This window comes from Galeopterus variegatus, unplaced genomic scaffold (assembly GCF_000696425.1).
Source record: "Galeopterus variegatus unplaced genomic scaffold, G_variegatus-3.0.2 Scaffold1217, whole genome shotgun sequence".
Classification (NCBI taxonomy): Eukaryota; Metazoa; Chordata; class Mammalia; order Dermoptera; family Cynocephalidae; genus Galeopterus; species Galeopterus variegatus.
Genome location: NW_007727328.1, coordinates 207,614 through 219,877, shown reverse-complemented (window position 1 = coordinate 219,877; position 12,264 = coordinate 207,614). Strand labels below are relative to the sequence as shown.

At 35.1% G+C, this 12,264-nt stretch overlaps 1 protein-coding gene across 2 annotated transcripts in view; it reads right to left on the bottom strand.

The window, feature by feature from the left end:
- Positions 1-12,264, bottom strand: part of SOS1 (son of sevenless homolog 1 (Drosophila)) — a 28,353-nt gene that overhangs the window by 12,822 nt on the left and 3,267 nt on the right. For both annotated transcript variants that reach the window (XM_008575605.1, XM_008575607.1), the window contains exons 5-10: positions 11,388-11,507; positions 8,934-9,096; positions 8,360-8,477; positions 3,337-3,509; positions 3,011-3,127; positions 1,363-1,627 (exon numbers count right to left, since the gene is read on the bottom strand). In XM_008575605.1, the coding sequence (XP_008573827.1) occupies positions 1,363-1,627; positions 3,011-3,127; positions 3,337-3,509; positions 8,360-8,477; positions 8,934-9,096; positions 11,388-11,507 (956 nt within the window). The remainder of the gene's footprint in view (positions 1-1,362; positions 1,628-3,010; positions 3,128-3,336; positions 3,510-8,359; positions 8,478-8,933; positions 9,097-11,387; positions 11,508-12,264) is intronic.

Sequence of the window (12,264 nt, the reverse complement as noted above, 5' to 3'; positions counted from 1 at the left end):
AATCTAGTTTGATCCCCAAAAGGATTAGAACAAGTATTGTATCTAAAATCAGAAAACTCACTAACAGACTGGGATGACAAACCAGGATACTTGACTCCTAGTTCAGTGCTTCTCAAACTCCTCCCCCATAATAATGTCATGCTCTAGTACTGGGTACTACTATATGAAATAATATATACTTGGAATTGGATTAGCACATTGAGCCAATGGGAAGAGCATGTGGAAGTGGTCATAAGAGGGTTAAAGGTGACTGTACTCAAGTTTCAAAAAAGGTTGTGTGTACTCAGAAGAGCTTTAAAGCTGCACATGAAATTGATTAGAATATTAACAGCAATCTAGATTTTTTTAAAGGTAGCCTCATCAAAGGGCTAGAGTTGAGCTGTACAGTTTGGTAGCCACTAGCCACATGTGATTATTGAGTATCTGAAAGTAGCTCGTCTTAATTAAGATATGCTATAAGTGTAAAATGCACACTAGATTTTAAAGATTTAGAACAAAAAAGAAATGTAAAGTATCTCAAAATAAAGTACTACAAAGTACCTAATAAATTTTTGTTGATTTCATGATGAAATGACAATATTTTTGTTATATTGGGTTAGCTAAAATGTATTATTAAAATTTATTTCACTAATTTTTTTTTGCTTTTTCTAATATGGCTTCTAGACATTTAAAGTTATACATGTGGCTCACATTATATTGCTATTGGACAGTACCAGTCTAGAAATAAGAGAAGGATGAGCAATAATAGCATGTAGTGAGATTTGTATGGCTGTGCCAAAAAGCATAGGCAGTGTGCTAGTAGGCACTATATACCATCAGAGTACCATAGGGTAGACCAAGAAAAGGTTAAGTAGGAGTCTGAGTTTGTCAGCACTGCACTCTCCCGAGTGAGCCATGGGGCCGGCCCAGGAGTCTGAGTTTGATACATTGCAAAAATAGAAGCTACACGGAGTTTGGTGGGGAGGGGATGGTATACCCTGAGTAGTAGTCAAATATTATAACTTTGGAGGCAGCATTTTAAAACATGGGACTGACATTCCTTGCAGATTTTAAGAGTGATTTTTTGTTTACTCTGGATATGAGGGATGCATTTGAAATGCTCATATAAAGTTTATATTACCAATTTTACCACCAGGCCTTTCAGTAAAGTATAATGAATTTAAAGAGGACTGTTCCAGCAGATTTTTTAAAAATTATAAGTTGCTGGAGTTTTAGAATTTGTTTTATATTTTTATATCTTTTGAAATGGTATCTGACTTGTCAAAAATTTCACACATACAGAGAAATCACACAGATTATTTTCTACTGCTAGCATATACAATACTAACAATTACTTTAAAGCACTTAAATTGTAGCACCTACTTGAGTGAAAAGGACTCGAATGATCAGAATCAAATACGCTGCAAACATCTGTGGTACTGGAAGCACCAGAAGCAGGAGGAGGTGTTAACGGTGTTCTTGGAGAATTTGGTGCAGATGCTGTACTTTCTGTTTCACTTTCAGGGATCCTACTATAACTAATTTTCCTTGGCTCCTGCTGCAGAGGTGTGGGATGTCTCATGGTACCTGGTCTTGGGTTTGATGGACGAACACCAGGAGATTTCAGTGGATAGCTATATTTTTTTGGCTGTAGACATATCAAAAGAAACAATACTTAACAACACTGTAGTAAAAAGGAAGGTTTTTCTATATGTGCCTAGTAAAATTCAACTAATATCTAGGAAAACCATAAATCACTAATAAGGAAGTTATATAATGCTTCAAATCAAAGTGTCCAAGTCAAAGCATTAATACTCCATTTCATTAAAGCCTTGGCTATCTAAATTGTTAAGGAATGAATTTCTTCAAATAACTGAGTTTTAGTCCTATAAATATCGAAGTATTTGTTATTTTAATATTATTGGGTGGAAATCTTTCTAAGTTAGATTGTTTATTTCCCTGGCTTTTTTTTTTTTTTTTTTTTTTGCTGGCCAGTACAGGGATCAAACCCTGGACCCTGGTGTTATCAACACCACGCTATAACCAACTGAGCTAACCAGCCAGTCTTTCCTGGCTTCTTAAACAAAAAAACCTAACATTGCTGGAAAAAGCCAGGGTCATCATTATGAATTACAATATTTCACAATGCTGAAATACAGTGATACCATTAGAACCATTTGAGCTATTTACAAATGGATTAAATTGCCTGAGTTTTCGTCTGTGTGTATGTTAGTTTTACGGCATTTTCCTTGCAGAGTGATCATTTCTCTGTGATATCAGTATGCCTCATTGGAATACACTATATGCCTATTTTCAGTTTGCTATCTTTAATCCATTTTATTAAAAGCTGTTTTACAGCTTGAGAAATTTTCCTTGAGGAAATTCATATACTTTAAATTCCTTGAGGCAACTGCATATACTTTAGTTCATAGACATTTGAGATTTATCTTAATCACTTAGAAGCCATTTATGTTTACTTACTGATTCTTGACTTTCTTATGAATAAGAGAGAGCATATTCAGATTAGTGAGGTGATGATACTGTACATAAATTTGGCTAGATACTGATAAGTAATAAAAAACAATGAAAACTATTTTCCCAAAGAAAGTATCTTTAGCCAAACTTGATATTTTTGTGGCTAATGGCTCATGGTTAAAAGTTATAAGAAGTCATTACTTTAAAACATAAATTATTACACTTTCTGTACTTAAATCTTGAATATATATATATATTTTTGGTAAAACCAAAAACAATAAAAAAAACTTTACATATTTGCTCAATTTAATCATCTGTCATATCAGGATTTATTCAAATTATTATTAATGTTCAATTATTTGGCACCAAGAAGGATATTCCTGGGCATTTATTAAGCATTTTTTCATTACTTTTAACCATCACATGAGCACTTCATCCTTGAATGTCTTTATAGAAAACTATATAACATATGTGGAAGTAATAACATTACCAGATGTACATGACAGCTGCAAAAAATATGTAAATGTAAAATAAATATAAATATATGAATGCTTACAAATCTTGGGAGAGGCTTAGGGTTTCGTGGTTCTATTTCTAGGGATTTGTTGAAAAGATAATCTGTAAATTCTTTTTCCATGCTATTTCCCATTGGATTCAAGTTTTCAAAGAACCTCTAAAATAAATGCAAAGAAATAATTATTAATATTAAATATTTTAAATTCAGTTTGAAATTTATAAAAAATTAAGAAAGCATTTAACATAAGAAAATTTGAATTATTTAAGTTTTATTTTTATTTTTCTCCTTTACAAAATAAATTTGGCTTTTATCAGGCAATTTATAAACTTAATCAGAAATAGATATCCTCAAATAATTCAACTTACTTTGATATCTGATTCTACTCGTAAACAATAAGGCTGATTTTGGTACTGCTGGATCTCTCCTGTTATTTCTGCTACTTTCCTCCTTTTGCTAAAGTTTATAAGCTCTTTTCCATGTCTTTTTAGGACCTCAGGGTTGCCTTCTTCTGTTTTCAATATATTAGTGAGATAAATTCCTAGAAGATATAATGAAATTAACTTAAGGATAAAGAAGGAAAAAGCAAGTTTTTTCTTTCTCATTAACTATGGGCATATTATACTATATCACCTCAATCACCATAACCAAGGCTTAGATTTCCATGCTGTGAAAAACAAGCTAAGTAACTGTCAAGAGAAAGATTTTTATAAGTATAAAATTCTTCTGTGAAAGGCAAATTTTAATATAAATATCTAAGAAAAAGGGATACCAAGTTTTAATTAATAGATTTTTCAGGATGAATAGCCAATTTTCCATACTCCCCAAACCATCATGTTATTTGACATAAGTCATAGTTTTGTTAAAGGAACTTTAAGAATAACCCTGTTACTAATGATACATATTTTTGGCAAAAGGGGAAAATGCTAAATTCAAAGGATCACATTTTCTGCTTACTCAGCTCATGAGGCCCTGAAAGAGGTTGTTACAATTTGCAATTCAGAGGTAGTAGTGTTTGAATAGGCTTACTTGTGGAAATCTGTAAGGATCTATTTGCAAGCCTATCAAACATAGGACAGCATATAATTTACGTATATTCTGGTCTTCAGTACTATCTAGACTTAGTGGCAACCTGGTAATTGAGCTCCTGTTTCCCCATCACTGCAGGCTGTGCACTGGATGAGGAGGAGAATGAACTAAATAGCAGGCACTTTATATAGCCCTCTGGTGCAGAAGCACTTAATTCCTTCCTGTTCTCGCATAAAGGTTCTGGAGACAGCTCTACGGCCTTCTACTTGTGCGATCTTGTGCAAATTGCCTTAATCTCTCTGTGCCTCAGTTTTCTCATTTGTAAAATGAGGGTAGGAGGATTGCTGTGAGAAATAAATGAGTGAATTTATGCATAAGCTTAGAATAGGACCTGACAAAAGTATTAATTAGCTATGCTTGTGATTGTTGATGCTGTTGTTGCACCTTGCCCTATTCTCTTATGCTTCTCCCCTTTTCCCCAAAGTACTGACTATAATACTTTGGAAGGAAAAAAGGGGGGTGTGAATGTCTGAGTTCATTCACTCAGTACACATGGTACTGAGTCTGCTGTATGCCAAGTACTGCATTAAGTACTGTGGACACACAAATGAAAAAGACACACAGTTCCCAACCTCAGGGAGTCCAGAGCTTTGAATGTGGGCTACTATAGTACAATTTGGTAAGTGAAATATTAGGAGGTGCTATATTAGTGGTAATACATAAGATGCATGAGAATACAAAGGAGGTGTGCCTAACTCTGCCTTAAGCTGCTGGGATTAGAAAAAACATCACAGATGAGTGATGCTTAGAATAAGTCTCAAAAATTGAATAGAAGTTTAATGAGTAGAATAAGATAGAAGGGCATTCTAAGCAAAGCAGCAGTGTGTATGAAGGCACTAATTTGTCAGGAAGCTTGAAAGGCATACTTAGAGACAGCAAGTCATTTGGTATGGCTAGACCATTGGTTTGGTGTGTAGCATTGAAGAGTGGCAGGATATGAGGGTAGACATAGGCAAGGGCTAGATTAATGGTTCTAAATGCTTCTGTGCTATGGGCATACTTTTAAATACTAGAATTTTGGACTGGATCATGACATACATTTTCTTAAAGAACTTACCTTTTATCCAGGAGATAATTAGAAAGCTATAAGCATCTTTGCATTCTAGAAGAACTACTCTAGCTGTATAATGAAGCCAGATGGGTTAGAAGGAGTTAAGACCAGAAAAGTGAAGAGCTGTTAGCAGGCTAACAATAGTCCCAGCCAGATGATGAGGGCTGCTTTCAAGTCTATGAACACTGAGTGGAGGGGATAACTATTTAAGGGGTAGACTCTCCAAGAACTGATTAACTGGTTTGGGCAGGGGGTGGGGCAATGGGAAGGAAGACTTACTTTGAGATTGGGTGGTATGACTGACTCTGGGAACACAGGAAGAATAATTTTTGGGGGGAGGGGAGAATAATAACTTCATGGGATGTTGTAGGTGTTAAAAGTACATTTGAACAAAGTGAAAATGCTTACAAGTAGCAGTTTGGGATAGTTCAGGATAAAATTTGGAAATTATTTTATGCCTAATTGATGGCTAGTTAAAAGAACAAATGATCACAGCAGTCCAAACTTTGTTGTTCATATGTTATATCAGTAAAAAATGTTTAAGCACACGTTCTTAATATGTGTATACATGTAATTTTTGAGTAAAAAATTTATATATGAGGGTTCGTGGAAAAATAGAATTAGAGCATAATATGATTCTTTCTATGAACTTTTTGAAGACCCCTCATAACATAAACATGTGACATAGACCTGAATTTTATATACTAGTAAAGCTTAATTTTTTTTTTAAAATATAAATAGAAGGTCTAGTTATTCCTGTACTTAAATAGATTATTTTACATATCCTACCTCTGGAGACAGCTATTCTAGGGAGAGGGAACTGCCAGATTAGATGAACTTCCTAAGGTTAGAAGCAATAGAAATCATGAGAAAGACATACTATAGAATTTAAAACTAATATATGTCAACGAATAAAAACTAAAAGGCAGATTAGTAAAAATATTAGCAGCAGGTATGAAAAAGGACATGGACAACAGGGAATGCAAATATTAAGCAAATGTATGAAAAAATGTCCACACTAATCAAAGAATGGAAATTATTACAACAAATAGGTAGTAATTTTTAATCTGTGAAAATAACAGAAATGAGAAAAAAAATAAAGTACCTAAAGTTGAAAATAATAGGTTGAAATTTGCTTCGTCATACACTTCTTTTTTTTTTTTTTTTAAAAAAGATGACCGGTAAGGGGATCTTAACACTTTTTTTTTTTTTTGTCTTTTGTCTTTTTCTGTGTCCGGCAACGGATCGCAACCCTCAGTGTTGCCCCCGTACCGGACTGGGGACAGGCAACGGGACCGCAACCCTCGGTGTTGCTCCCGCGCCTCGCTCAGCCAGTGAGCGGGAACCGGTCTGTATGTGGGATCCGAACCCTCGGGCAGGAGCGCCGCCGCGCTTCCCAAGCGGCGCACTTATCCAGTGCGCCACCGGGCCGGCCGTAACCCTTGACTTGGTGTTGTCAGCACCACGCTCACCCAGTGAGCAAACCGGCCATCCCTATATGGGATCCAAACCCATGGCCTTGGTGTTATCAGCACCGCACTCTACCGAGTGAGCCACGGGCCAGCCCTGCTTCGTCATACACTTCTGATGACAGCATAAACAAGCATAAGCCTTTCAGAAAGCAACTTGGCAATACATATCATGATATTCTTTTCTACTTACAGATCTACTTTTTTTTTTTTTCCTTCCTTTTTTTGTCTTTTTTCGTGACCGGCAACAGATCACAACCCTTAGTGTCGCGCCCGTACCGGACCGGGACCGGCAACGGGATTGCAACCCTCGGTGTTGCCCCCGCTCCTCGCTCAGCCAGTGAGCCGCCGGTCTGTATGTGGGATCCGAACCCTTGGCGGAAGCGCCGCCATGCTTCCCAAGCGGCGCACTGTAGCAGTGCGCCACCGGGCCGGCCCTGCAATACATATCAAATGTTAAAAAAAACTTTTAACCTACATACAGTAATTCTGCTTCTAGTTATCTACCTCAAAAAGATATTCTCAAATACAGAAAAAAGGTATGAACGAGGATATTACAATACTATTTAAGAGAGCAAAACAGCTGGAAACAATGTGTCCAATCATAGGGTAGTGGTTAAATAAATAGCCAAACATTATGGAATATTATGCAGCCATTATGAAAATACACTTAGGATATGGTAAGTGAAAAAAAACTAAAATTTGTACATGTTATACAATTACAATTATACTCAATGTGCATAGCAAAAAGATTAAAAAATAAATACATAAGTAGTTGGTTATAAAGCCTACACAATAAAATGTGGGAAAACATGATATTTTAATTGAAAAAAATATCAGGACATAACATTGTTATGTGCAGTATAACTTAAAACTAAGCAGAAAAAAAAATAGATATAGATGAGAAAAAGACTAGAAGAAAATATACCATGTACTAAAAAGACTAAACACAAGAGGTGTGATATAGATCATAATGCCTATAAGCATTCAGAGGAAGGATCATCAGACCATACACACAGGCAGAGAAAAGAAGTCAATGTAAAAGAGATACTGAAGATATGAAATACAGGAAAGAAATGGTGGATGAAAATAGAGGGACCTAAAGAGAGAGAAGATTCAGATGGTAGATTTAGTCTTTTTAAAATTTTTGGTTAATTTAATAATAAAAACTTGAAAAATTCACAAACACTAATATTACTTACAGTAGTACATAAATATTACTTACAGTCATGTATGAACATATTTTGAATAACAGATTTTTTGAAGCTGCAAGGGCCTATAATTGACCCACTTTGATGAATTAAGATTCAGTCTTAAAAGGAAGAAAAAGGTACTTCCTTTGATGTAGAAGGGGGGAAAAAAGGGTGGGTAAAGACAATAAAAGTTTGATGTGCTGAAGATAAGCCAAAGGCACTATGATTTTTTAGCCATGTGGAACTGTTTACAAAGAAAGATTATAAATACAGATGAGTTTGGCCATGTCTCTTCTGTAGAGTACTTGATTTATTAAAAGTCAATTAAACAGGTTTCTATGAATATAAAAACATAAGTATTATATAATATCTAATGGCTACCCAAGATGAAAATAGAAAGTAAAATGTACATATTTGGCTTGATCTTAAGAAGTCCTAATAGAGAAAAATTCCAAGAGGATTTAGGTGCTAAACATTTATTAAATAACTATTTTCTGCAGGTTATTACACATGTCTGTACTTAGTCACTTAATGAAGTAAGTGTCTTGTTTTATCCAGAAACAGTAAAAATTCAGGAAGAAATATTTACCAAAGAAAGGCACACATGGTGGATTAATAGACCTGAGTTTTGCCAAATATTTCTTATAGTGATCTTCACTTAATTCATGAGCTTCTTCTAAAATTTTCTTTTGGCGACTTGGTATTTGCTATAAGAAAAAAAATATTTAGGAGGCATAAGTTTATAAAAGGAATCACAGATCTTGCCAAAAAATATGAGGCTAACAATGAGGCCCAAACAAATTTATCAATTTGATTCTAAGAATGTGATACTACTTCAAAGAAACTATCTTCACAGACCCTGCTACAAACTTAAAGAAGAGAGTGTGTGTGTGCACGTGATCTAGTCTATCTTGCCCTCACACAATTATGTAAGCATTTAGTTGTACATTATATATGCTGGGACCTATGAAATACATTTTTATGAGAATGCCTAATTTAAAAAGAGCAACCAATTCACTATAAAATTTAAATAATTCCATATTTTAACCTGCTACTGAAAAGACAGAGGAAACATTTAAAAATTAAAGATCATAATTGTTAAAATCCTGGATTGTATTAATAGGCAATGGGAGCTTATTTAGAAAACACATGTACAAACTTACCTCAAATGTGTGGTCTAGTCTGTAAACAGGTGATGAGTTCATGGCGCTGACAACCTCAAGGACACCATTGAAGTTGTTCAGCTCTTGAAAGACTTGCAGAATCTCAATTATTCGACTCACCACAGCTACCCTTTCTTCTAAATTTTCAGTTTCTACAATACATCTGGGAATCAAAAACAAAAAAATGAAAAATTTTAGAGTTTTTCCAATAAAGCTATGGTTTAAAAAGTTTAGTAAATAAAATAATGTCGAGTATGTTTAGAGAGGGTGGCGATAGTGAAACTACAGAGAAGACACATTCAGAGTGATAGATAGAAGGAGACTGGAAGATAAAGCAGGTTGGCAAGGGTGAACAGAGCATCCTCTCCAAATCGCTGCTGCCAAGAGAATACTTAGCTCCTAGCTGGGGGGCTTTCCTCTGTGGAGGAGCAGGACTTCAGCATTTCTCATCCTGCCCTCAGCTGTCTGTTGCTGAGGCTAAGTCCATGTTGAGTACTCTTGAGAAGCAGGGACTCCCTTCTTTTGTCCAGCTCTCACTTACAGAATGGAGACTCTACCATTTCTAAGATGTGCTTAGAAACTGAGAAAATAGCCCTTTTTCTGTTCTTGGAGCCGTGGTTCCATGCCAGAAAAGGCAAGTAAAAAGAGCTCAGTCTACAGCACCATCGCTTGCCTTTCCACTGCCCCCTTCCACTGAGTACTCAATTCTTAGAGCAGGAAGTCACTCAGAGAGAAGCTTACCATTGTCCCCAGCTCCAGAGCCCTGTTTCAAACAGACAGCTCCTAATCTCTTGTCATTTGCAACAAAGTATGGGGAAGTTTAAATTTAAGCATGCTCTTAAGAACAGTGGAGGATGTGGTGAAAGGCAATCGGGGAGGAGATTCATGGATCTATATACAGTCTAGACTGTAGGCCAGCTAGTTTGCAGGAAATAAGACAGCTGAGAGGAGCCCTCCTGGTGTCAGAACAAATATCAAACAGGGATCTCAGAAAACATTCCTTTAAAGGAATCATAATTTGATTGGATTAGTTTGTGGAGCAATTTATGCCACCAGGGAATTGTTGAAAACAACAGAGCAATCAGCTGGACAATTAGTGGCGTTTAATAGCTGGGTGGGTGTGTGGTTAGGGAAGAAGTGGATGACAGTCCTCCCACGGTGACTGTGGGCAAACCCAAATGTACACCTCCCTGAGTAACAATCGAGCTTAAGTGTGTGTGTGAGTGAGTGTGTGTGTGTGTGTGTGTGTGTGTGTTCACTGAACAAATAAGCAAGTAGCAATAACAAACCCTGGAAAGGGGGGAGGGGTACCATTACTCAAGTACTCAGAGTTGCTACAATATATTGCCTAAAAATGTCAGGTTTCCAACAAAAAATTATGAGGCATGCAAAGAAATAAGAAAGTATGAGAATGACCAGATATCAGATTTAACAGAAAAATATTTCAAAGTAGCCATTATGAGTATGTTCACAGAATTAAGGGAAAGCATGATAAAGAAGTAAGGGAAGGTACTGATGACAACGTGCATTAAACAGAGAGTATCATTAAAGAGAAAAGTTATATAACAAGGGACCAAATGAAAATTCTGGAATTGAAAAGTACAATTCACTGAAATAAAAAACTTACTGAAGGGGCTCAATAGTAGATTTGAACCGAGAGAAGAAAAAATTAACTAACTTGAAGATAGAGCTATTGTTCAAAAATGAAGGTGAAAAAAAGATTTTCCCAGATAAACAAAAACAGAGTGTTGCTAGCCAACCCGCCATACAAGAAATACTAAAGGAAGTTCTTCATGCTAAAAGCAAGTGATCCCAGATGGTAATTCACATCCAAAGAGCACCAGTAAAGGTAATTATGTAATTACAAAAAACAGTGTACAAGCATCATTTTTCTCATGTCTTCTCTTAACAGATTTAAAAAGCAACTGTATAAAATAATGTGTATGAATGCACTGTTGGGCCTAAAACATAGAAATCTAATATATGTGTAATATATTGCCAATAACAGCACATACGATGTGGATGGAGCAAAGCTATAATGGGCTAGAAGAATGAACAAATGGTAAAGTAATAATTATAACAATGTATTGTTGGATTTGAATCATTAATTAGATGTAATATGCACTACAATACCACCACAAAAAGGCGAGAAAGGGAACAGAGCTATAAAGTAGTAACACTTCTATGTATCACCGGAATTAGGCTACTATAAATATAAAGCTGATTCTTAACAGTTAAGATGTAAACAGTAAACCCTAAAGCAACCACTTTAAAAATCTCAAAAGAAAAAAAAAACATTAGTGAAATTAAAATGCTACAGTAGAAAATATTCACTTAATACAAAAAGAAAGGAATAGAGGAACAAAAAGGCATAAGACATATAGAAGTAAAACTGCATTGAAATTCATAATGTAGCTGACTGCTATAAAATATAAAAATGTCAGGAATACTTACTTTTCAAACCACAGAGTGAGATTAGTAGTGTGTCGGATCATTTTCAGAAGATTAGGAGAATTAATTTCTTTGTCTTCTTTTGTCCACACACTTCCAACTAATTCTGATGGCTGTACAGCTCTAAAATCAGTAATACATAATGCTACGTGATACTTTTCTCTCTAATATAGACAATGGTTTATTAATTAGATGAGATAAATAAAAACTAAACTCCCATATAAACTTTCCTCTTACACCAACGGAAAGGTTAACTAAAAACATGGTATAACAAAAAAAGTAAAATTAATCATCTTTCTCTACGGATTTTTAAAAATGTTTTTATGGATGTACCTGTGTACTTTTATTATTGCTTTATAGTAGCATTTTGCTTTGGGTAAGGTTGAGATTTCTCCATAATATCTTTCCCCTCACTTACAAATATCATTTAGTAAATTAGGGTGACAAAGTAGTCATTTAAATAATGATATCTGTTATAATAATCAGTTCAAAGAGGGTACAGTAATCATAGCAATTCATAAAAAATTGAATTGAACCACAAAAGGCTCCTCGGAAATAAATAAAATAGATTCCAACACTGTAACTTTTGGGAATATGACAATTTTTGGTGGGAAGAGATCTATAAATTTAGCTCCTTTTCTCATTTATTAAAAAATAGTTTGAGAATGTAAATAGTCCCCATTAAAAACCAGGAAGACATTTTTTGAGATGGTAGTTATACATTAATGCAGAATGATAAACTAAAAAAGCCTCTAACATGCAATGATTTAAGTTTACAACAGCTGCAGCAGCTAATAATTATTGAGACTTCACTTTGTGCTAGGCAATGTGCTAAGCACTATAAACTTATTATTTTAAATCTCGCAACAGCCCCAGGAGT